This window comes from Ambystoma mexicanum, chromosome 5q, assembly GCF_040938575.1.
Source record: "Ambystoma mexicanum isolate Mex_15411 chromosome 5q, UKY_AmexF1_1, whole genome shotgun sequence".
Taxonomy (NCBI): Eukaryota; Metazoa; Chordata; class Amphibia; order Caudata; family Ambystomatidae; genus Ambystoma; species Ambystoma mexicanum.
The window spans coordinates 519,043,431-519,066,239 of NC_090933.1; the positions used below are offsets into that span (position 1 = coordinate 519,043,431).

General features: G+C 51.0%; 1 protein-coding gene across 1 annotated transcript in view; it reads right to left on the reverse strand.

The window, feature by feature from the left end:
- LOC138497494 (ethanolaminephosphotransferase 1-like) overlaps positions 1-22,809 on the reverse strand; it is a 664,324-nt gene that overhangs the window by 431,771 nt on the left and 209,744 nt on the right. The window contains exon 6 of the mRNA XM_069621021.1: positions 19,164-19,272. Coding sequence (XP_069477122.1) covers positions 19,164-19,272 — 109 coding nt within the window. The remainder of the gene's footprint in view (positions 1-19,163; positions 19,273-22,809) is intronic.

Genomic DNA, 22,809 nt, shown 5'->3' on the forward strand with positions numbered 1-22,809 from the left:
TATCATTTGCAAAAACAAATCACAAACACAAACATGTCTCCTTACTGTCACTCCCATGCAGGTGATGCCGGATATGCATTCACGCCATGGCTCATGACACCAATCCGACGGCCACGGAACAGGCATGAGGAGACCTCCAAACGGCCACACATATGCACACAGAGCATTATAGAACAGACCTTTGGACTGCTGAAGGCCAGATTCCGCTGCCTCAGCCGATCCGGTGGGCATTGCATTACAGCCCGTGAAGGTCGGCAAAATTGTGCCTGCATGTGCCATGCTGCACAATATGTGCATGTGCAGGAACATTCCACTGCCCCCGGACATAGAGCAAGCAGATGAGGATGAAGAGGATGATGACGATGATGATGGGATGGGTGTACAACCAGGCCGGGGTGCCATTGATGACCTAAATGCACGGGGAGCACTCCCTGACAATTATTTCTGACCAACTTCAACTGCACATGGAGCACATCAATTTGTGACACTTACATTAAATGAATATACACACACGGAAGAAGATTGTCCGCTCGTAACTCACATTTGCAAACTAGCGTATTAAGAAAAGAGCAAATAGAAACAGGTGCAATAAGAAATAATGCCCACATGAGACCTCCCCAATGTACCCACCCACTGCCCAGGCCCACACTAGCTATCCCACTATGGACCACCCCCACCTCCCCCAACGTACCCACCCACCGCCCAGGCCCCAAGTAGCTATCCCCACTATGGACCACCCCCACCTCCCCAATGTACCCACCCACCGCCCAAGCCCATGACACAATGGTATCATGTGTGACTTCAGTGTCTCAGTGTACACCCTATTTTTTTCCAAGCTTGGGCCCATGAATGTCCCTTGGAGTTGGGCCAGACAGCCGTGTGGACCTCCTCCTGGGATGCCTGCCAGAGAGCTTGATGGAGTGGTGCTGGTGGAGGGCAAAGCGAGGTTCGGTGGGGCAGGCGGCTCATAATGGCCTGCAGGGCCAGCGACATTGTCTCTGCGATGTTCGATTGCACGCTGTTGGCCTCATGTACCCATCTGGACATCAACATGTTTGATTTTGCACAATGGCCAATGGCATGTGACAACCTGCAGACTGACTTTTCGGTGCTCTCCCGCTGCAACCGCAACTCGTCACGTTGGTGCCTTGATTCCTCCAGGTGTTGTTCCACATGTTTGGCCAGCGTGTCTTGACGTTGTTCTATGCGCTGCATAAGAGAGGCAGCGATGGCGTAGGGGAGTGCATTGGACTGTGGAGACCCATTGGGCTGAATGTGCCCAGTTGATCCGGCGGGGGGTGCAACCCTCATTTCCTGACCCTGATGCCTCACGGGAATGATGGTCTTATGTGCTTTCTGCGTTATCAGAATCAGGCAGGTCTGGAGGTGCTGCTGCACTTGAATGTGTACTTGGGCTGGCAGCAGGGGGTATTTCCTGCGGTGCCTGCAGGTTTGCTGACGCTGCTGGGGGATTTTCCAGTGGTTGCCTGCAGGTTTGCTGGCGCTGCAGGGGGATTTTCCGGTGGTGCCTGCAGGTTTGCTGGCGCTGCAGGGGTGGTGGTCTCCTGAGCGCAGTGCACCTGGACCGTAGTTGCACCACGGGTGTCGGAGGTGCATGCGCCAGATGGCAATTGTCGTCTTCGATGATGGGCATGCCCAGTCCCCCTTGAAGTCCCCTGATAACCCCCGTTGGTGTCAGATGATGTTCCTGTAGGGAATTGTAAGGCATGCTGTTAGTGGTGTCACAGGATGTGTATGGTACATTCACATGCAAACACACTCCTCAAGCATTATCCAAAATGCAGTTACATGCAATTGATGTGTGCTGCGGTCATGTGTGTGTGTCTGGGGTTCCACTTTGGTGCACGCCATCTAGCTGGCCGTGGGTTGGGGGGGCCCATGGAGGTACTGGGTGTGCTGGGCTTGATGCTTGATGGGGACTGTGATATGTGGTTTCTCTGTGCATGCTGGGGGGGCATGGGGTACTCGGTGTGCTGGGCTTGATGGGGACTGTGATATGTGGTTCTCTGTGCATTGCTGGGGTGGCACATGTTGGTACTCAGTGTGCTGGGCTTGTTGGGGACTGTGATATGTGGTTCTCTGTGCATTGCTGGGGGGGCATGGGGGTACTGGGTGTGCTGGGCTTGATGGGGACTGTGATATGTGGTTCTCTGTGTATTGCTGGGGTGGCACATGTCGGTACTCAGTGTGCTGGGCTTGATGGGGACTGTGATATGTGGTTCTCTGTGCATTGCTGGGGGGGATGGTGGTACTGGGTGTGCTGGGCTTGATGGGGACTGTGATATGTGGTTCTCTGTGCATTGCAGGGGTGGCACATGTCGGTACTCAGTGTGCTGGGCTTGATGGGGACTGTGATATGTAGTTCTCTGTGAATTGCTGGGGGGCACATGGGGTTCTGGGTGTGCTAGGCTGATGGGGACTGTGATACGTGGCTCTCTGTGCATTGCTGGGGGGGCAGGTATACCTAGATTCACATTCATGTCTTTGCAATTTCTGTACTTACTGGCCTCGACAGGTGTCACTGCTCCCGCCTCAGCTCCACCTACTCCCTCTATTCCTTCGAGGTGCAGCACATTGCTAAACCTCTCCTCCCACGGTAGCAGCTTCAGTGGGGAGGTGGTCCACCTCCTGTGGCACTGCATTGCTGTCTGTGGGCTGCCAGTATGTTCCGTACCCTCAGTCGCAGGTCAACCCACCTCTTGTGGCAGTCTTTTACCGAACGGGGGTCACTCCAACAGCTAATATCTTCTGGCTAGCCTCAGCCCATATGGCCTTTTGCCTCTGCTGCGTGGTGCGCCTCTGATTCTGCGCTGAACAACACCTCTGCATTGTCGACTATGTGCTCAACAAGCATGGTGAGTTCCGCCTCACTGAAGCGGGGTTTCCGCTGCCGGCTCACTGGGATCCTAGATGACATCTTCCTCTTTGTTTTTAGCTGTCACAGTAGCTGTGGTTCCTTGTGATACCAGAGGATTGCAGTGGATTGTGATTTATGTAATGGCCGCCGCTCTCCTTCCGGCTTCCGCGATAACGGTATTTCCGGCACTGGTGTTTCCGCCTCCGCTATGTCTGTCATGCACGAGCCGGTTACGGATGTACCGCAAGCATTTTTGCCGGTGCATCCGTCTCCATTGGTGTTACATACTAGCCGTGGCGCCGATCCACCCTTTGCTGAGGCGCACGGCCGCCAAGCCGTGATTCAACCTTATTTGCGCCTCCATGCGCTTTGAAACACATTGTGTATAGGCGCTATATAAATAAACTATCATATCATATCATGCGGTGACTGAAACGGTGTCACCTCCATCACGGTAACACCAGATTTTTGGGTGCCAAACTTGTAATGATGCCCATTGTCTTGTAAGGCCTCACTTCTTAATTTCCATGTTGGGACTGAGGGCCTGGGGGGTGTATATTGCCAGGTAAGGAGAAGCGGGGCATGGTCTGAGAGGACCCTATCTTTGTATTCAGTCTCAAATCTATCATTAATCATTTCTTTCCCGGTAATAAAGTAATCTAGTCGAGTCTGGATAGCTTGTGGTGCAGCAAAGTGTGAGTAGCGCCTGGAGCCTGGGTGGAGTGACCTCCAGATATCTGGCGGATCGAATGAGTCTAGGAGTGCTTGAAGGGCCCTAGCAGAAGGTACTGATCTCGTGGGTTGTTATAGCGGATTCAGTGTACAATTGAAATCACCTCCCCAGATTGGAGTGCCATTTATGAAGGGGCTAAGTCTGGGGTAAAGCGTTTGGAATAATAATGCTGCGTTATGGTTGGGAGCATATGTATTGGCCACGCAAATTTCAGTGTTTTCTAAAAACCCATATATGAGTGCCATCCTGCCCTCATTATCAGTTTTGGTTAGGGTTATTCTGAGGGGCACTGAGGGCTCTATCCAGGTCAGAACTCCTCTGGCATAACCTGAGTATGTGGAGCTTACCATGTGTCCGCCCCATTTTGGGGAAATCGTGGCTTGTTTGGCTGCGGTGAGGTGCGTTTCTTGCAATAACGCTAGATCTATTTTGTTTCTACGCAGGTATGTATACACTCTAGAAATGTTTGTTTGTCCACCATCAGTTGTCATATATTACTGTGGGGCGGTGCCTATGTCGCCCCATGGCAGTGACCTGGTCAGACCTTAGCAGTAGCCTCCTGTACCAATAGAGCTCGCTCCTGTTGTCTCTCTCTCTCTCTCTCTCTCTCTCTCTCTCTCTCTCTCTCTCTCTCTCTCTCTCTCTCTCTCTCTCTCTCTCTCTCTCTCTCTCTCTCTCTCTCTCTCTCTCTCTCTCTCTCTCTCTCTCTCTCTCTCTCTCTCTCTCTCTCTCTCTCTCTCTCTCTCTCTCTCTCTCTCTCTCTCTCTCTCTCTCTCTCTCTCTCTCTCTCTCTCTCTCTCTCTCTCTTCTCTCTCTCTCTCTCTCTCTCTCTCTCTCTCTCTCTCTCTCTCTCTCTCTCTCTCTCTCGTAACCTTATCCACACTTGTGCAGTCACATACATGTAAGGGATTTAATAATTGCAAACCTAGGTCCCTTAACTCCCACCCGATTTCCCCAACATAAACCAATCGCCCAGCAACAAAGTACATGCTCAGACGTGTCTGCCTCTCGCTTACTCCCCTTGTCACGGCGGCGGGGGGACAGGTACGCAGTGGGTGGGTTCATAAACTACAACCCAGAGAAAAGAAATGAGTGCGAGTGCCAGCAGTCTGGGGGCATCTACCCTTCAATGGGTATTGAAGATTGGTGTGTGGATTCTGTCCCGCCATAATGTAATCTATGAGTGTTCCTAGAAGGTGGCCAGTCTAGTGGTAAATGAAATGCTCGTGTGAGCTGAGCAGGCCGCTTCAGTGCTGTGGGGTTAGTTTGATTTCTCCTTGTGCATTGTGTCTCTAGCGGGAATATTCCTGTTGGCCTGTCAATTTAAGTTGGTAGGGCAGTATGGGCGTTCATTCTGTGGGGGGTCCTATTCCTTCCATGTTCATCCATCTGTGTGCTTCTTTCAGAAGTTTCAAGAATAGAGAGCGGTTTCTATACAGGATCTTCAGGCGAGCTGGGTATATAAGCATGTACTTCAGGCCGGCTTTCCTGAGTTCTTTTGCAGACGTAAACGGTGCTCTGCGTCTCTGCACCTGTATGTTGTAGTCCAGATAAACTGCCAGATGCGCTGATGCTCTTTGTAGCATACCGCATGACCTCGAGAAGGATTAGATTTTCTCCCTGTCCTTGTAATTTAGTGTTTTAGCATATTATCGGTCTAGACAAGGTTGTCTGGTCCAATTTCCTGTAAGAACAGGTTTTCCACGCATGATGGTGCACCCGTCATCATCTCTCGCAGTTATCATGGTGCCATTCCGGTGTGAAACTGTGAGGGTCTTGGGCATGAATGTGGGGTCCTCCTTTTTTTTTTGCTTGCTTCAGCAGGACCTGATCTCCAATGTCCACCCTGGACTCTCTGGCCCCTCTCCTGGTATCTGCCACTTCCTTCATGGTCTGTTTGGCAGCTGTATCACGCATCCCTACATCATGGCCCTTGTGCTGATCTCTTCCCTATTTGGGATTATGTGGGAGCCGTTTCCTGACTTGTCATCCGAACATGAGATCTGCCGGGCATTCGTCTGTGGAGCAATGTGGGGTCTGTCTGTTCTCTCACGAACTGGTATAGAACTTGCTCAACTGGTTTTCCTGTGACTGCGCAGTTTGTAGGGTTCTCTTGGTGCTAGACATGAATCGCTCAGCCATGCCATTGGCCTGAGGCCAACAAGGAGTTATTTTGCAATGTTTGAAACCAATGAGTTTTGCAATGTTTGAAACTCAAGAGTAGAAGTTGAGGCACTCTTGATCCGCAGGGACATGCACAATGGCCCTCTTGGTGAGAAGCTTGCAAATGGCCGACGTCATAGCCACTCTCTTCTCTGGGCAGAGTAGTTGTGAATCTGGATAGCTTATGAGGAGGAGACACAAAGTCTATCTGATAATCTTGCCGAACCGTCTGAAATGACCATCGGAAGGCTTCAGACCTGCAGAACGAGAACGGAAGCATCTTGTATGATGAACAGGTCTCGACCTGGAACCAGAACCTCGACCTTTAGGAAAGGGCCCCAAAGAACGTCTACCCTGAGGAGCCGGATTCTGCCTCAACCGGTCTGCATGTTTATCCACCCGGAAGACCTGATGTACCTTGTCCTCCAGGGAGACTCCAAAAAGCTTGGGACCTAAAAAGGGAAACTTAAGAGCAGTAGCTTTCTGGGAGGACCAGGTTTTCCAATCACGCAGGTGAAAATTGCCTTTGTGCAAAAGAATGCCTACTCGCATGGCCATGGAGGTGCCCCTCACTCCGTCATAGGAGAGATCTGAGAGAAGCTGCACCTGTCTTTTTCCGCCAATATTGCAGCACAGGGAAAAAAAACACCTGCAAGGAACGGCCACACCATGCCACGGCCACACCCCAGATGCCAATACACCAGCGGGACCAGGGAACAACGTTGCAGCTGCCAGGTACTGCTCCGCCCGGCCCCCGGCCTGCAATGCATGATCCCAATGTCGGCCACAACTGCTACAGAAAACAACCAGGACCCCAAGCCCCGCAGGGGATCCTGGACATTGCGCCAATTCGCTCAACCAGGCCCCAAGTCCCGCAGAAGGTCTGGTAGCCCCTTACCTCACTGTGACAGTCACTGGCAGGAGACCATTGCACGGAGGATTCACAACGTCGTACCGCAGAGCCCCGCTCCGGAAACCATCAGTTCCTGTCAGAGACAGGAATAAAGAACTGGTGTATGATGGGTAAGTAGGAGGTTAAAACTTTGCAATGAAAAAAGAAAAGGGAGGCGGAGACTCATAGGTGAGTACTGGGATGAGGAAGAGGGACGTGGAGGTAATGAAGGTGATGCTTAAGGGTCATTTGAGAATATAATTTGTTTGGGCTATTAGGTGTTGCACCGCCTATAAGTCGAAACTATTGCATTTGAGTACAGATAGGGAGAAATGGCATATGAGGAGGGACACAGATTATAGGTGTTATTTGGTTATTAACCCTTCCATTGACTGCCCATCGCCAGGCTAATCCCTATGGCCAGACCTGCCCAATTCCTGACCATCCCCGCCCAAAACACTTCCTCATGTGAACTCTTTGAGCTTGCTTTAATCAAGACGTGTTGTCAAACTTTGCACTCAAAATGCCTGCCAATGTTTTTTCAAAGCAGTCTTCTGAGAGTTAATGACGTAATTGGAGCTGTAAACAAGCTACGGTCATAATACAAATGTCCTAAACTGGTCTGCCTTCTGGCACTCGAATTATAAGCACTATGCGTGTCCCTCACTGGGTTCCATGTGACAGTGTCACCTGGAAAAAGTTGCCATATAGGCGATTTATTTTGCCTGGCCTCTAAATTACTTTCCTGAAATATTCTAGGGGTGGGGGGTATAATTTTATATTATAAACTCCTACCCTAGAGCATTTGGGGAAAGTGTTTGATTTTTCTGAGGTTGCATTTTTGGGGAAATGTCGCCCCCTTTCGGCCAATTTCCAGGTGACTTCATCACTGGACACCTTTCACTGAAGTCCTGTTAAAAACAAGCATTGGCAAAGACAACAGTTTTGGCTTGTGTATTAATATCAGGCATTTGCAGGTACTGCTATTAGATGCCCAGGTACCTACATACTTGTGCAGCTGCTACCATAAATACCCTGTTAATACCACTATGGCAGTGCCTGGAAATGCCTTTCCCATGCATACACAAAAAAACTATGAAGCAGATTGATGCTCGGATTACTTACCTGTAATCTTCATTACTCCTAGTCCTACTCTTCCTCGTCACAGTACTTACCTCATGAGGCCCCTGCCTCCGACACAGGACCTTCTTCTATTTCTTTAAATTCCTATAACTCCTCCCTCACATCTACGTCACTCAGTTTCATATTACCAAGCCGGAGCATGGGACCTTCCCCACAGGGAGGGTGAGGAGGGTCGTCGGTACTGTGACGAGGAAGAGTAGGACTGAGAGTAATGAATATTACCGGTAAGTAATCAGAGCATTACCTCCACGTCCACTCTTCCTCGTCCCAGTACTTACCTCATGAGGTATACCAAACAGCAACGGGGAAAAGGTCCCAATGAGACACAGAGGCAAAAACAGTGCAGCAAAACACACCCACAATAACTCTTAATTCACATCCCCACAGACAAAACTCCAACCGCGAAGGAACCAACACCCGAGTGGGAGAAACTCAACCCATAGCGGTTGATGAAAATGCCTAGACCAGCCAAGGCGGCAGCCATACAAATCTCTTGCAGAGAAACCCCTCCTTGCATCGGCCCAGGAAGCCGCCAAACCCCTGGCGGACCGCCCCTGATCGTGCGCAGGCACAGGCCGGCCAGAAGCCACATAGGCCCTGGAGATCACAACCCGGAACCACCGGAAAATGGAAACCACAGATGCGTTATGCCCAGCCCCAGCCAGACCACAAGCAATCAGAAGACTACGGTGGAAAAAAGCAAACCTAGCCAAATACTCCAACACGTCCCGCCGGACATAATGTTAAGCCAAACCACCTCTTCAGGCATACTCGGATCATGAAAGAAGTCAGGGAGATTCAGATCCTGAGAGGTGTGAAAACCGAGATACAACTTAAGGGAGGAACTTCGGACCACACCTCAGTACCACCGAGTCTGGCAGCACCCTCAGGAAAGGAGGGTGACATAAGAGAGCCCCAATCTCCCCAAGCCTACGGGCATAAGTGAGGCCCTTGAGGGAACCGTAATACAAAAGGGAGATCCCAAGGGGGAAGCCCTTTATCAGCACAAGGACGGGAAGAAGAAAAACCCTGGAGCAACTTCCCCACCAACACCTCCCCATCCAAGTGACCATCGGAGTCCCCCAAAAGGAATTACATGGAGGCCCACTGAGAGCGAACCCTGGAAAAAAACTGCCAGGCCCCTGTCAAAACCCCTCCTGGAGGAATCGAAGGATAGCAGAGAGGCCAGAACGCAGGGGAGGGATCCCAGACCGCCCATACCAGTCTCGGAAATGGCACCAATGCCTGCCGAACACCTTCAGAGTGGAGGGTCTAAGAGCATCCATTATGGACTCAACTACAGGATCTGAGAACCCCTGAGATATCAACCTAGACTGAGCATTAGCCACACTGCCCACTGCATCCGGTGGACTTCCAACCGCAGATCCCCTTGAAGGGGAAACGGCCACCTCAGAACCAGCCAAGGTTCCTAGGACCGAAGCTCCAACAGAGAGGGGAGCCAACTCCGGCGGGACCAGAACAGAGCTAACAACAACAGAGTCACTCTGGACACTCTGATGTGCCAAACCACCTGGGGCAGAAGGGGAATAGGCGGAAAGGCAAAAAGGAAAACCCCAAGGCCACTGTACAGAGAGGGCGTCCATCCCCCAATCCCCTCGGCCTGAAACCGAGAGCAGAAGAGGGGAACTTCTGCTGAGGCCGGGGATGTAAACAGGTCTAGAACCGGGGACCCTAATCTGACATAGGTCACCGCAAAGACCTGGGCCGACAGGACCAGTTCCGCAGAGGAGTGAAAACCGGCGACTGAGAAGATCCGCTTGAACATAGTCCACCCCTCTGATACGTGAGGCCACCAGAGACACCAGATGAGATTCCACCCAGGTGCCTATCAGCGCTGCCAGAGCATTCAAGGAGCAGCCGGAACCCCTTTTGCAGTTGACATATGCCAAGGCCGTCGTATTGTCTGATCGGACCAAAACCGCTGACCGTCCAGCAACTCCTCGAAGTACACCAGAGCTTGGATAATGGCACAACTCTTGCCAATTAGATGATCACCGGCTCTCCCCAGATCACACAACCCTTGAGCTGAGAGGACCCCCAATGTAGACCCCCCCAACCCATTCTGCTGACATCGGTAGTAAGAGAGGCCACAGGAGGAAGGACCATGCACACCTCAGCCTGTAGACCTGAAACCCCCTGCCACCATAGCAGGGAAATTTGCAGCGCTGGGGACACTGAAAACAAAACTACGAAAGCCAGGGGACGTAACTGAAGATGGGCTCAAGGAACTGGAAAACACGCAAGACGCCACGTGCCCTGTAACATCAGCAACAGGTGAGCCGAGACATACTGCCTTCTGAGAATCCAGCCCAGAACAGCCAGCAAGCGCCCCCCCCCCGCACAACATCCAGAGTACGTTCCGCAAAGCCCCCACGTTGAAGCGTTCCGTCCGGACAAGCAGTGCAGGGCCTTTGACCCATAAGCAGGTGACACATCCTAGAAGGCATTGGGACCAGGAACACCCGCAAGTAGAAAATTTGACCCTGAACAGGGAGAGGAACGGGGCAAGACAGTAACCCACAACCACCATTCGGAGAGAATGGATCCCATGGCCAACTACTTGGACCGTGAGCTGGGTACCAAAGTCCTAACCATGCAAACCTGGACAGGAGGAGACAGGAACGGCAACTGATACCCCCCTCCGGAAGGAGCCCATTACCCAGGAATCTGAACCCCACCGGCCCCATACACCTCCAAGAAGATAGAGACGAAGAGCCAGGGAAAACCGCCAGTCACTGCACTTGCACCAGAGGAAAATCGCAGGACGTTGAAGCAGGCCTGCGCCACAATATAACAGCATGCTTGTCAGCTCACAAAAAGATCCGACTTATCAAAAGGAAGATCCAGGACAGCCCAGAAGTCCAGCAGACCATGGCCCCCTCAGCCGATAGAGGAGCCACCAGGCTGGCGTCAAAAGGGCAGAGTACTGTCACAAAGCGAGGCAAAGCAATCCATCCCGGATAGCAGACATCAAAGGCAACCCCCCCGGGATATGCCTACACTGGAAAAACCCACTGAAGTGACATCCCCCTCCACCGGCACCAGGAGCTCTGATAACCCCTCTAAGCACAGACATGTGCCACCATGTGCCATATCACTTCCCACAAGTCTGAGAGGAGGCGTGAAAGCAACACGTCGGCACCTGAGGACCTAGGCCCTAAAAGAAGAGACACTGGGAACCCTCTGCATGGCCATTACTTCCATGATGCATTTTCTATAATTCCATGCCGGACAAGGGGAAAAGAAAATCATCTCCTTTGACCTTCTCTCGTGCAGTTCAGAGGAAGAGGACAGGATAAGGAGTCTGCGTCCATAGCTAGCACAGACCCAAACACACCACTAACTCGCCACATAACTGAGAGGTGGCTTGAGCTCTGTATCCAGTAGCTGGTAGCCCCATGCTCTAAATCGTTCCAATGTGTCGGTCTAGGAAGGATGAAGGGCTGAGTCAGCACCCCTGAGACTCGAACCCGAAGTGTAGACTATGTCAGGCCGGTACCCTTCCGGCCGCTTGCAGACGTGTCCAAATCCACGCCTTTTTCACAGGCTGCACGCAAAGAATTCAGCCAACATCCGGTGCATCCTGGGCTGTGTATGTCTGAGGAGCAGGTGGTATGTGACATGCCTGTGACAGAACAGAGCCCCCACACTTTCAAAGACTCTCTGCCACTGTCGCCCCACGACAAGAAGCAGAGAGGCCTCACAACAAAAAGGGAAGGCTAGCCCATACTGCCAAGTGCTTGCCATAATTTCCAATAAAGATGTGTACACAGAGCACGAGGAAACGGCCTGTCGAAGGAGTCAAGATGGCCATACCAGCAAGAGAGGGGAAAACATCAAGCACAGTCCTCCCCTCTCCTTACCTTCCCCCAGAGAATGCAGCTAACATCCGGTGCATCCTGGGCTGTGTGTGTCTGAGGAGCGGGTGGTATGTGACATGCCTGCGACAGAACAGAGCCCCCGCACTTTCAAAGACTCTCTGCCACTGTCACCCCACGATAAGAAGCAGAGAGGCCACAAACCAAAAAAGAAGGCTAGCCCATACTGCCAAGTGCTTGCCATCATTTCCAATAAAGATGTGTACACAGAGCACGAGGAAACGGCCTGTCGAATCAAGCTGGCTAAAACAGGAGGAGAGGGGAAAAACATCAAGCCCAGTCCTCCCCTCTCCTTACTTTCCCCTGGGCCGTGCAGGACCCGGGACACAATGCTCATGCTGCGGTCCGGAGCCCAGCAAAGAACCGAGCGAGGCAATCCGGCTCAACTGTGACCCCAAGCCCCGCAGGTGACCCAGGAGCAGCGCTGCACCTGAGGGAGCCGAGGGCCCCTCCACACAGGCCCCCCCCCAGGGGGCCAGCAATCGGTGCTCCCCAGTGCCCTGCACCGGGAAGAAAAAGTCCAACCTGCCAGAGGCAGGAAAAATTAAACTGAGTGACGTGGAGACGTGGATGTGGGGGAGGAGTTATAGGAATTTAAAGAAATAGAAGAAGGTCTTGTGTCGGAGGCAGGGGCCTCATGAGGTACGTACTGGGACGAGGAAGAGTGGACGTGGAGGTAATGTGCTTTCCATGTTAATGCATCAGCTGATCGCCGTGTCATGGAAGATGTTTCAGACATGCGCTCTGTGGCTGCAAGCTGCTCCTGGTTCCCAATTAGAATTCTAGTGATGCTTTCAGAAAAATAACATGTTTGGATGGTGTCTGAAGAACATCTTGCGCCCTCTAACACATGGTGACAGAGCGAGTACAGCAACCGCAAGTGTCAACAGTGGTTTGCACCCAGCCGTGTGTGTCTGCCGCTCTATGGCGGAAGTGTGGAGTTCTCTGAGCTCCCTATTGAGTCTGAATCCACAATTCTCCAAATGGGAGTTGAAAATAGGTGCTGCCAGGCACCAGCCCCCTAAAAGTGCAGGCATGTGTTGCTGCAGACCAATGCATGAATGCCAACATGCTCCATTCCATTCGTGCCATGCCCAGTGCTGGTTTGACCTTAGCATTCTGGGACGTGTAGACCAGGTTTGCAATGAGGAAATCCAAGACTACAAGTCCCAGCATACAAAGTAAAACCAGGACTGGACTAACATCTTCCTATTGAATGGGGCATGTTGCATGTATAAAACAAGGAGTCCCTTCACACTCCCAGGGGGTAGAGGTTCGGGGGTCAGGGGTAGGGGGTGGTGGAAGCGCAAGCGCACAACTGGCCGTTGGACTGCTGATTGTGGGGAGAGTGCTGTTGATGTCTCTGTTACACTTCAATACAGAGATACATTGTCTACAATTCTGTATTTCCAAGAGTGGGGCTGATAGATTTCCGTAATATAGCTGCGCAATCAGCCCCGACCAGGCTGTGGCACTGCCGTGGTAATTAATACCGCTCCTAGATGTCAAAAGTTACATTCTATAATTAGGTACATTTTTAAATGTTTAAGACATATGCGCCCTCCACCGAGGTCTAGTTTGACAGTCCTTTCTAATTATGGATTGTGATATGTGTAAAGTCGCACATCTCAACAACATCACGGAGAAGTTCTGAAGCGACAAAAGAACAAAGGTGGGATTTTCTTTGTTAGATGAGTTTGCAACTGTGCGACACATACAGCAACACAGGCTCTGAAGCCCTGACTTTCTGAGTTCTCACGCACAGCTTGGATTTTACTCAAGGCAGCAGAAAGCAGGGTGAGAAATGGCTCATTGCTATCATTTCCCCCAAACGGTAAACGTCATGCATGACAGCCTGCAGTTGTTTTTGATCACGTGCGCAATACAAGAAATGTAGTGGCAGCCATCTTCTATTTAGAGGAAATACATTAGGTTCTATCTAACTCAGAGCATTTGCCGTCCATGATGACAAATGTACACTGTTGCTGGAAGGGGGGAGGCAAGCTGAAGGTCAGCACCCAGGAGCTCAGCGTGTTGGCAGAGGAGAGGGTCAAACCGATGGCAGTGATATGTGGGTGCCTTGTGCCCGAAGCAGCTCCTATAACGCGGATGGTACTATGGTGGGAAAATGTGGGATCCGCCCACCCAGGAGTGTTGTTGAGGTAACGACTGGCTCCCGCGCCATACAAAGGAGGGCCCCTCGGCGGGGGCCCCCCTTAGTGGCGACCCCCTCACGAGGCACGGTGGAAGGGGAGTCAGGGTGCAGTGCAGTGTCTCCAGGAAGTAATGTAAGCTGGCAGGCGGGGGTGGGGGCTAGGATACGATAGGTTAGGTCAGGACATGTTTGAATATGGTAGGATAGTTTATTTATATAGCGCCTATACGCAAACTGTTTCAAAGCAAACATTTGGGTCGATCTGGGGGGAAGGGGCGGATTTTTGCAATTTGGTGGGAAATTGGGGTATTAATTGTATTCAAGGAGCGGGAGGGTCGTGTTCAGATTCTGAAAGGCCATTTGCTTGGGCTCTGGGAGTCGGGACCACGCTGGGGCGAGGGTGTTGCAGCCTTGGGAGGTTGCATGTATAGTGCTTGGAATGCGCTGCTTGCTAAAGGCTCCGTTTGTTGTGGCATCATTTTGAGTAAGCTCTTTGTTTACAAGGCTTGGCCTACTGGGTTTGGTCACATTGCAGCATGGTCAAAGGAAGGGGGTTTCAAGGAGTTGGGGTAAGGTGAAGGGGTGGCTTGGGCAAGGAATATTAATTGTTCTCGTTACATGGTTACAGGAAGGTAATTGCCTTGCTGCTTCGTGGGTTGGGAAGTAGCTCAGTCATCCGTTTATAATTAAAGTGTATTTTAAAGTGCCAGACCAACCACATAAATTATTATGCTTAGCATCCAATCACAGAGCATTCCAGGATTACGAGGCCAGGAGCAACATGCACGCCTTGGAAGCAAAACGACACGGAGCAACACTGGTGCAATCCGTGGGCACGAACATAGAAATTGCTGGGTTTTCAGCACGCCTCACTTTAGTATCTGATCGCATGAAGGTGCAGCAACCACACTCGGGCCAATGTTCACAGGGTTCAGGGATTACGATTAACCAACAATAGATAAATGAACAGAGCATTTGGTTAGAACAATTGGCAGCGCAGGGTACGCCTACAGATGCCCATGAGAGCGTAGCAGCGTCAAGGTTCTTGCATGATTAGCTGTGGGCAAACTGAGCATTTCGGGCTGGGCGCAAGGGCAAACCCACCCCGCTCTGGGAGGGGAAAGGGATGGAGCGGCACAGACGCAATCTCCACCACGGGCTTTAGAAGTGGGAGGGCCAATAGCGCAGGTTAAGCTATGGGGAAGTAGGGTGCGCAAGCTGATTCCTCCTCTCTCTCTTGCAGGAGAGGGGTGCTCTGGCGGGCGTGGGAAGGGGGGCAAAGGGAGGGGGTGCACTAGGAGGGGCAGATTACGCGCACAGTGACAGGGGGGTTGCAAGGAAAGGGGAGTGGGTGATGGTAGAGCGTACACGGGAGGGGGGGGTGGAAGACTTTGACAGGATTCCCAGCATACTGAAAGGATAAGACATGGGTAAAACAGCTAATTAAATCAATAGTCATTAAGCCATGGCTTAGCCAGATGCAACAACGGAGGTACTCCTATGCTTTCAATTGCGGAATAAGGGCGAGGCCGGAGGAAAACCTCTGGGTTGCTTTGGGGAGGATAAAGTTCACTTATCGGAAGTGGGGGTGAGGATAATGGTGGCAGACTTGAAGGATGCGCTGGAAGGGTTGGGCTGCAGATGAACCACAAGGAGAGGCCAATGGGGGCAAGGGAGGGAAGGGTCAGTTAGGCACTACGCACTAAAAAAAAAAGAAAAAAGGCTGTTAGTTGGCCAGATATGCTCCCTCCCCAACACTTGGGAGGGGGTCTCTGCTAAGGAAGCGGAATGGAACGGTCAAGGGAAGACCTCATTTCGGCACGCCGCTGCCAGGTCAGTTGGCCCTCCTGCAATGGAGTACGGAACAAGATCAAGCTAACCCGAAGAACGCCGGCAGGAAAGGCCGCAGCACAATTCATCACGCCACTGGTTCAATCCAGAGGGCCAGCTTGTCTGTTGTGAACGGAACAAATGGGGGTAAAGGTACATTGTGAGAATTATGGCTGGGTACTGTGGGTGGCACAGGCGACCAGGTGCATGGGGGGAACTCACTGCGGCCGGTGACCCGCTGTGAGTCATGGCTGAGACACCGGTCGCAGCGACAGGTCTCTTGCGGACAAGCCCAGCGGATGTTACATGGTGTTCCCGCTAGAAAGCACTGGCGGATACCATAAGGGGAACTGCACAGCCATCAGTTTAGTATGAACGGCGCCCAGGAGTATTAGACTCAGGGGAGGCCCACATTAATCGGGAGGGTTAGTGGGCTTGGAAGACCTTCCAACTCCACAAGTGGGTGGGGGAAATGGGAAGTGCATTGTTGGAAACAAAAGTGGAGAGCAACAATGAAGTCTGCAAGGGGGGGTAAATTGTAAGATTGCACAGTAAACGGGGCTCCGGCAAGTAGGTTGAAAACTTAGGGGGAAGGGGGCCCATGGGAGGTTAGGGGTTGTTGAGGAGGGGTTCAAGAGAAGTGGGGCATTCGATATTGGCAGCTCAAGCAGATCTAAAGAAACACTGGGGGGGGGCCTTGGAATGCAGGGGTAGGGGCCAGGTCGAGCGGGGGGGATAGTTGAGGAGGACCCCTCTCTAGCGGAAGGCAGGGGAAGATGAGGGGGATAAGGAGGCGGCTGGGCTCTGGGGTGTAGGTAGCGCTGGATGGATGGGGCTCTCGAGAACAGGAGGGTGCTATGGGGAAGGGGCCGGAGGGGATGGGAAAACTAAGGCGGGGAGAGCGAGGGCAGCCCGGGGTCTTGGCGGAAGGGGGGGCTCCCTGGTAGGACAGGCCAAGGGAAGACCTTTTTGGGGGTGAGAATATTAAGAAAGATTAACAAGCCAACCAGGAGAAAGGGGAAGATGGAATCCAGGGGAAAGGGAAGCAAAAAGGGGGAAAAAGGAGACCTGAACGCATCCTTGGAAAAGGAGCCAAGCGGAAATGGAGAATGAAAAGGAAGTAATACATGGAATTCTGCCATCTGTGTGTTTCCCACCGCACCTCTCGCCGGAGGGTTCAATGTTCCACCCTTCACTATGAGGATTTCTGGGCTTGGTAGTTCTGAAATGGAAGAGAGAAAGCACTGGCTAGCATGTTGTATGGCAGGCATACTTCCCCCATGCAAGCAAGCACATAATGGGGAACAGGGCTTGAGCCCTCCCAACTCCCTCACACCTCTTCTGGGGCAAAACTGACTCTGGCAAACATCCTGGTAGGCCTCCTGCCACAGGCTTAAAAGGGACTCCCCTACCCGCCTTGACATGGTCCAGTCCCTGATCCTGTCACAGTTGCCACCTATCTTGAGGCTGAACTAGCGGCAGGTAGGAACAATAGCTAACATTGGTGGCCTGGAGGACGCTGGATTGAATGTGGGGCCGAGCATACTTGTCATGGTCAATACTTGCCCAGGAGATAGCACTGCTGGCCCAGTCATCAGAGCATATCTGCTGCAAAAGCCTGCACTATGGCATCGACTGTAATGGAAACACCTAGTGATTTATCACACCATTGCATGGCATCATGTGCCCAACGTGGACATCTAATGTGGCACGTCATCAGGAGGGCTGGATCGTCCATGCAAGGCTGTGGGCGGATTTGCCAGGGCTCAATGAGTTCTCTCAAGTGGCATATAGTGCACTGACCACACTCTGCATTTCTAAGGCAAATTGCTGTCTTCTGAGTGTGTCGTGTGCAGGTGCTGAGAGATCAGCAGAGGAGGAGGGTGTGGCGGAGAAGGCGGACACCAGCGTGTCTAATGATGCCGCGGCAGGTATCAGTGGCACACCACTGGCCTCAACCACCACAGCCGGACCCACCACAACCACCATCAAAGCCATTCCTACTGACACTATCACAACCACGAGCACTGCTGGAACCCCTGCCTCCAGTTCTACCACCTGCCGCACACCGACCACAGAAGCTAGCCAACTGGTGCCAGACAGACGGATTGTGCCATTCACCAGTGCCCTGGTGAACAGAAGGGATGACAAGGTCACTCCGCCCCGTCCACCTCCTGCCACCTCTGGCCATACATCAATGGATGTGCAGATGGCCTTCTGCAGCACCAGCCGCGCCATCAAGAGACCCTGTGTCCCAGGATCACACAGACACGGGGGCACAGTGACATTCCCGGGGACACAGCCATGCCAGGGGGCGCCGTGGATGATGACAGGGGTCAGGGGGAACGGGCAACACTTCATTCAAAGGCTCAGATATTTTAATAGACATCATTGCATGGATCTAAGCAATTCCGGCCTGCCATGTGGTCGAGAAGTAGGGTAGGTGCAGGCCGTTAGTAAGGAGAAGCTGCAATCCATGGAGGGGATTTCTATTCCAATGGGCTGGCTGGCAACAGAACTGATGTCAAACACGTTCCAGAACCCCCGGATGCCCGAGGCCTCCCGAGAGACCAGAATTGCTCCCACTGTGATGAACGGACGGACCACTGCCCCGAATGGCCATGTTCTAGAGCTGGAGGTCAGGGTGCCCCTTCACCAAAGCATTCTCTTCTACGGTATCTAGTCATAGCATCGAATGCCAAAGCATCGAATGCCTTACCATCTAAAAAAAAGCGTTGAAAAAAAAAGCATCTCATGCCGTTTTTTTAAGGAAAAGGGTTTATTTTAATTGTATTGGGTTTTTAAACGTTAAAAAGTGGGATTTGGGGAGCCCCCATTTAAAAAAAAGAAAACAATGCATTCGATGCTTTTTTCCGATGGTAAGGCATTCGATGCTCTATGACTATAAACCATTCTCTACGCACTGTGTGCACCGCTTGGAGGCAGGAAGTCCACGATTGGCTGCTGAACAAAGCCCTTGCGCTCTACCAGTCGTAGAAAAAGGTTATGAACAAAATAAAATTGGAGTGTTATTGGAGGCCAGGGTAGAAACGATGCACACCCGGGTATGTCTTTGGGGCGTGGGAGAGAAAGTTATGTTCTAAACGTTTGTTGGTATCCATGTGATCTGAGACGGATGCCGATTACTGATTGCCACCACCTTTTGGGTGGAGGTAAAAATATGACCTGTGTAATGGATATGCACCCTGTGCTCCAACGCTTACTCGTGCGGTGCTGTGTTTCCCTTGTATGATATGTGCCGCATGCAATATTTACCTCGCGCAGTACTGGCCACATGCTAGGCCTGTTTGTAGTGAAGGTGGATGGGTGAGACATGAGGTAAAAATACTGTATCATGTGACCTAGAGAGTGGGTTCTGAGTGAGCTAACGGAGCAAAACTAGAATAGTTCTAATGAAAACAACATAAACGAGGTACATTTGTAGAAATTGCATGTACTGCGCAACTTACCCAAAAGCATGGCTAGCAGCACGTCCGTGAAGTGATAGCCCAAGATGACAGGCCTGTGCCAGGCTTGCACGCCCCAAGCTGCAGTCAACAGGTAGATGGCTGTGATGGCCTGTGAAGAGCGGGAAAGACAACAGCCTATCACTGGGCCTGTCTGCAGAATGCCCCATCCCAGTCCACCAAAACACCAAGGAGCACACTGGGGGAAAAATGGCAGCCAAATGACTCAAACTACTTAGCACATTCACTGCGGCACTGATTCAATCTGGAACAAAATCTGTTTGCACATCCCAAATTTCCAAATAAGAATCCATTTGCACCATGTGGGTCCACGATTTCTAAAACAATGGATAGAACGCACTGCCATTTTATTCCCATGGACATGATGTAATCGTAGCCGAGGAATGTCTAAAGGGTGGCCCCAGCGCTGGTCAACGGGCTGGGTCCGAGATCTGGCATGGGATGACTGGCCGGATCTCGGGCCCGGCCTGCCTCAGCCCTGACAGGGCTTTACCCAACCCCCAGCTTTGTAGAGGGAAGCTGGGGGCCTTTCCCCAGCCTGTTTGTAGGCGACATTTGCTGAGTCTGTTTCCTTTCTTCTGGCCTGAAAGGGACACTATGGGAATTCATGGGCCATGACTACCACTGGGGTGGAGGCCACCACTATTAGAAGCAGGCTTTCTACATGCTGGGCACACTATTCATTTCCAAATGCGCATTTTACACTTTCATAGGGAAAAAAAGTAGCTTCCAAACTCAAAAATGCCGCTTAAACTTGCATTCACTAGATTTCTTAGAAATGTGTTTCTTTTTTTGTCAGACACAAATTCCCTGTAAGGGTTAGGCCCCTTCCTTTGTGTTATATCACAAATTATATTCATAAAGATGTTATATGCTTGCCAACCTGCTTAATCACAAATAAATGCTTCAGTTGTGCTGACAGCAGTTATTAGGAAATTAAACTGTGGGTTCATGGGTGCCAACTTTTGATTTTCACTAAAGGGGCAGAAATACCCCCCACCTCCGCCCTGAATATAAGCAGGCGACCAGCCCAACCCATGCTCTGGCCAAACACTTGTCTTTTTATAAGGAATAGCGATCAACAAGCAGTTTTTAATATAGAGCATCTCAGCAATGGTCTCTCAACCTGCTGAGCTAGCCTGGTCACCTAATGTAGAGTCTGTCCATGGACCCCTTAATGTACTAACAATAACTGCATTAGCAACAGTATTTTGGGTGCACCACTGCCACAGAGGTAATTTCAAGTGGAATTGAAGGACAGTGTGGAGTTTTGAAAGAAGCAGCATGAAAGAAATGGCCGCATTTTTAAACTAATATTTTGAACATTTCCTTTGAGCGGAGTTCAAATGCCAACTCCGCCTCCTCTTCCAAACTCCGCCCCACCCTGGCCCTTGTGGGATCCCCTTTACACTTTTTTTTCCATTTCCACCACTAGGTGGCAGCCTGTGGCCTACAGACAAACACAATGTGCAATGTTATTGTATTAACTGCATCTTCATTACATTTCCTATCATAATAGCAAAACCCTGAAATCAAGATGAAGAGACAATGCACGTGCCCCGACGTCCCATCCTGGTATTTATGGCAACGGTATTTCAAGCTGCAGCAAAAGTGTTGGGCAAATAAAATGGCGCCCTTTATGACCAATAGTGCAGCTTTACACTGGTTCCACTGCTCCAGCCTCCATTCCATATTGAGGCTTAGCGCTTTGTCTCAGTTTTTAGCGTAGGTGCAAACCTTATGAAATGCCATGACGCATTACCTGAAGCAATTCCTGTTGAAACAAAGTCATGGGTCTTCTTCCTGTGTTAACTAGCTGCGGCTAGGAGTCACGGGGCAAGTATTCATGACCCAATGGCGAAAGTAAACGACAGCGAAGAACTTGAAGAATGTCAAAATACAGCACCTTCCATTCCATACAGTGTCTAACAGTGGCGGCGACAAAACCCAAGGAACATCAGCATAATAGTACAGCTTCGAAATGCAAGCCAGCACTGCCACCTAGTGTTCAGAGTGCATATCCCTGACATCCTTTAGAGAGAGGAGTGCTACGTTATTGACTGCATCCGCTTACTTGCATTGCTGCTCTCTAAAGGCGTCAACTCACTGCTTGCTTGGTGGCACTAAAAGGAGAGGAGGTGGGCTGGAGCTAGACTAGAGTGCGAACAAGGGGGAGCGGGATAAACTTTCAGCCCATGACACATTCCAGATCAAGCAAGCACTAGAGGGGAGTGGGGGGGGGGACAGATAAGGGGAAGATAAGTTCTACATAACACCAACAGGTATATCACTTCAAGGGCAATGTGGAATATAGTACGTAGGGCCTTATTAGGAGTTTGGTGGTAATCCAGCAGTAAATCCACAGAAGTACCACCAAGCCCACTTACCATTACAGCCATTCGGTCTGGTGCCATAACCACAGGATTACCGGTGGTGGTATGGCAGTGCAAATCCACATGTTTAGAGCCAATAGGACTCCATGGAGCTTTTGACTGGATTTACCACGTGTGGTAAATTTGCTGAATTTTGGGAGTAAAGTGGAGGATGAACCTCCAGCAACATGCTGGTGGCGCATCCTCTAGTTTACCTCCAAACCCGTAGCATGGCAGGCAGTACAGTTAAGCGGCCATAAAGTGGCGTTACCGCCACTTTACTGCCATTTCTACCTCACCGCCATACTCACAATGAGGCCCAGACCCAACATTCATGTTCTTTCACCACTGGGCTTCAGAGCAGCTCCAGTTCCATACAAAGCGCAAAGAAGCCAGGCTCGGGGGAACAGGGGCGGTCATGTGGGGCACATCCCACTCACAAGCCTATGTGGAGGATATACGGGACCATGCACCCCTCTCAACATTCTGAGCTACTGGTGTGAAGTCTGGTCTGGTGGACATACATGCAATGCCCGAGTCAGGGCCTTTCAAGTGGTTCATTTGGAAGGGTTGTGAAAAGGACATGTTGTTAATGTATGTTTGCATTGGCACCCTGCACTCGCAGAAGCAGCCTTGACTGAGTTAAAGAGAAGCCCCCAGATTCCTTGCAAAGTAACAGCAGACAGTTTACTTTGCACTTGCAATCCTTGTACTGCAAGGAGAAGAAAACACATCACATTGATGCTAAAGCTTTGCTTGCTGAAGTGGCCGCTGGCTTGAGCTTCACTGATTCTGCCTGTCTGATTGTCATCTGCACAATATCACACAGTGCTGATGCCGGGGGCTATGCCCGCGCTAGTCTGATATTCTGCCCCCCCCCTCAGATCTCTAGCCAAACGCCTCACCCCATCACTTCAGGTTGCAGCGGAGCCTAAGAATGCTTTGTAGCTTTCCTCCGTTCTGGCACCTTCTAGAACTGTTCAGGACCAAATCACTGCTGAAGAATCCTGCCCAGGATAGTAATACTTACATCACTTCTCTCTTCAGGCCAAATCTACTGATTTGCAACCATAACTATGTGAAATACAAATGCACATAATACAAAATTCATAACACATTTTTTTCCGATGCATGTTTTATTAATTTGTATTAATTGCTATAGACTTAGTAGCTGTTTAAAAAAAATATATAATGATCTGCCTGGAATGGGGTGAAACGTAGCTACATTTTAACTGGTCTACATAATGACTCTTACA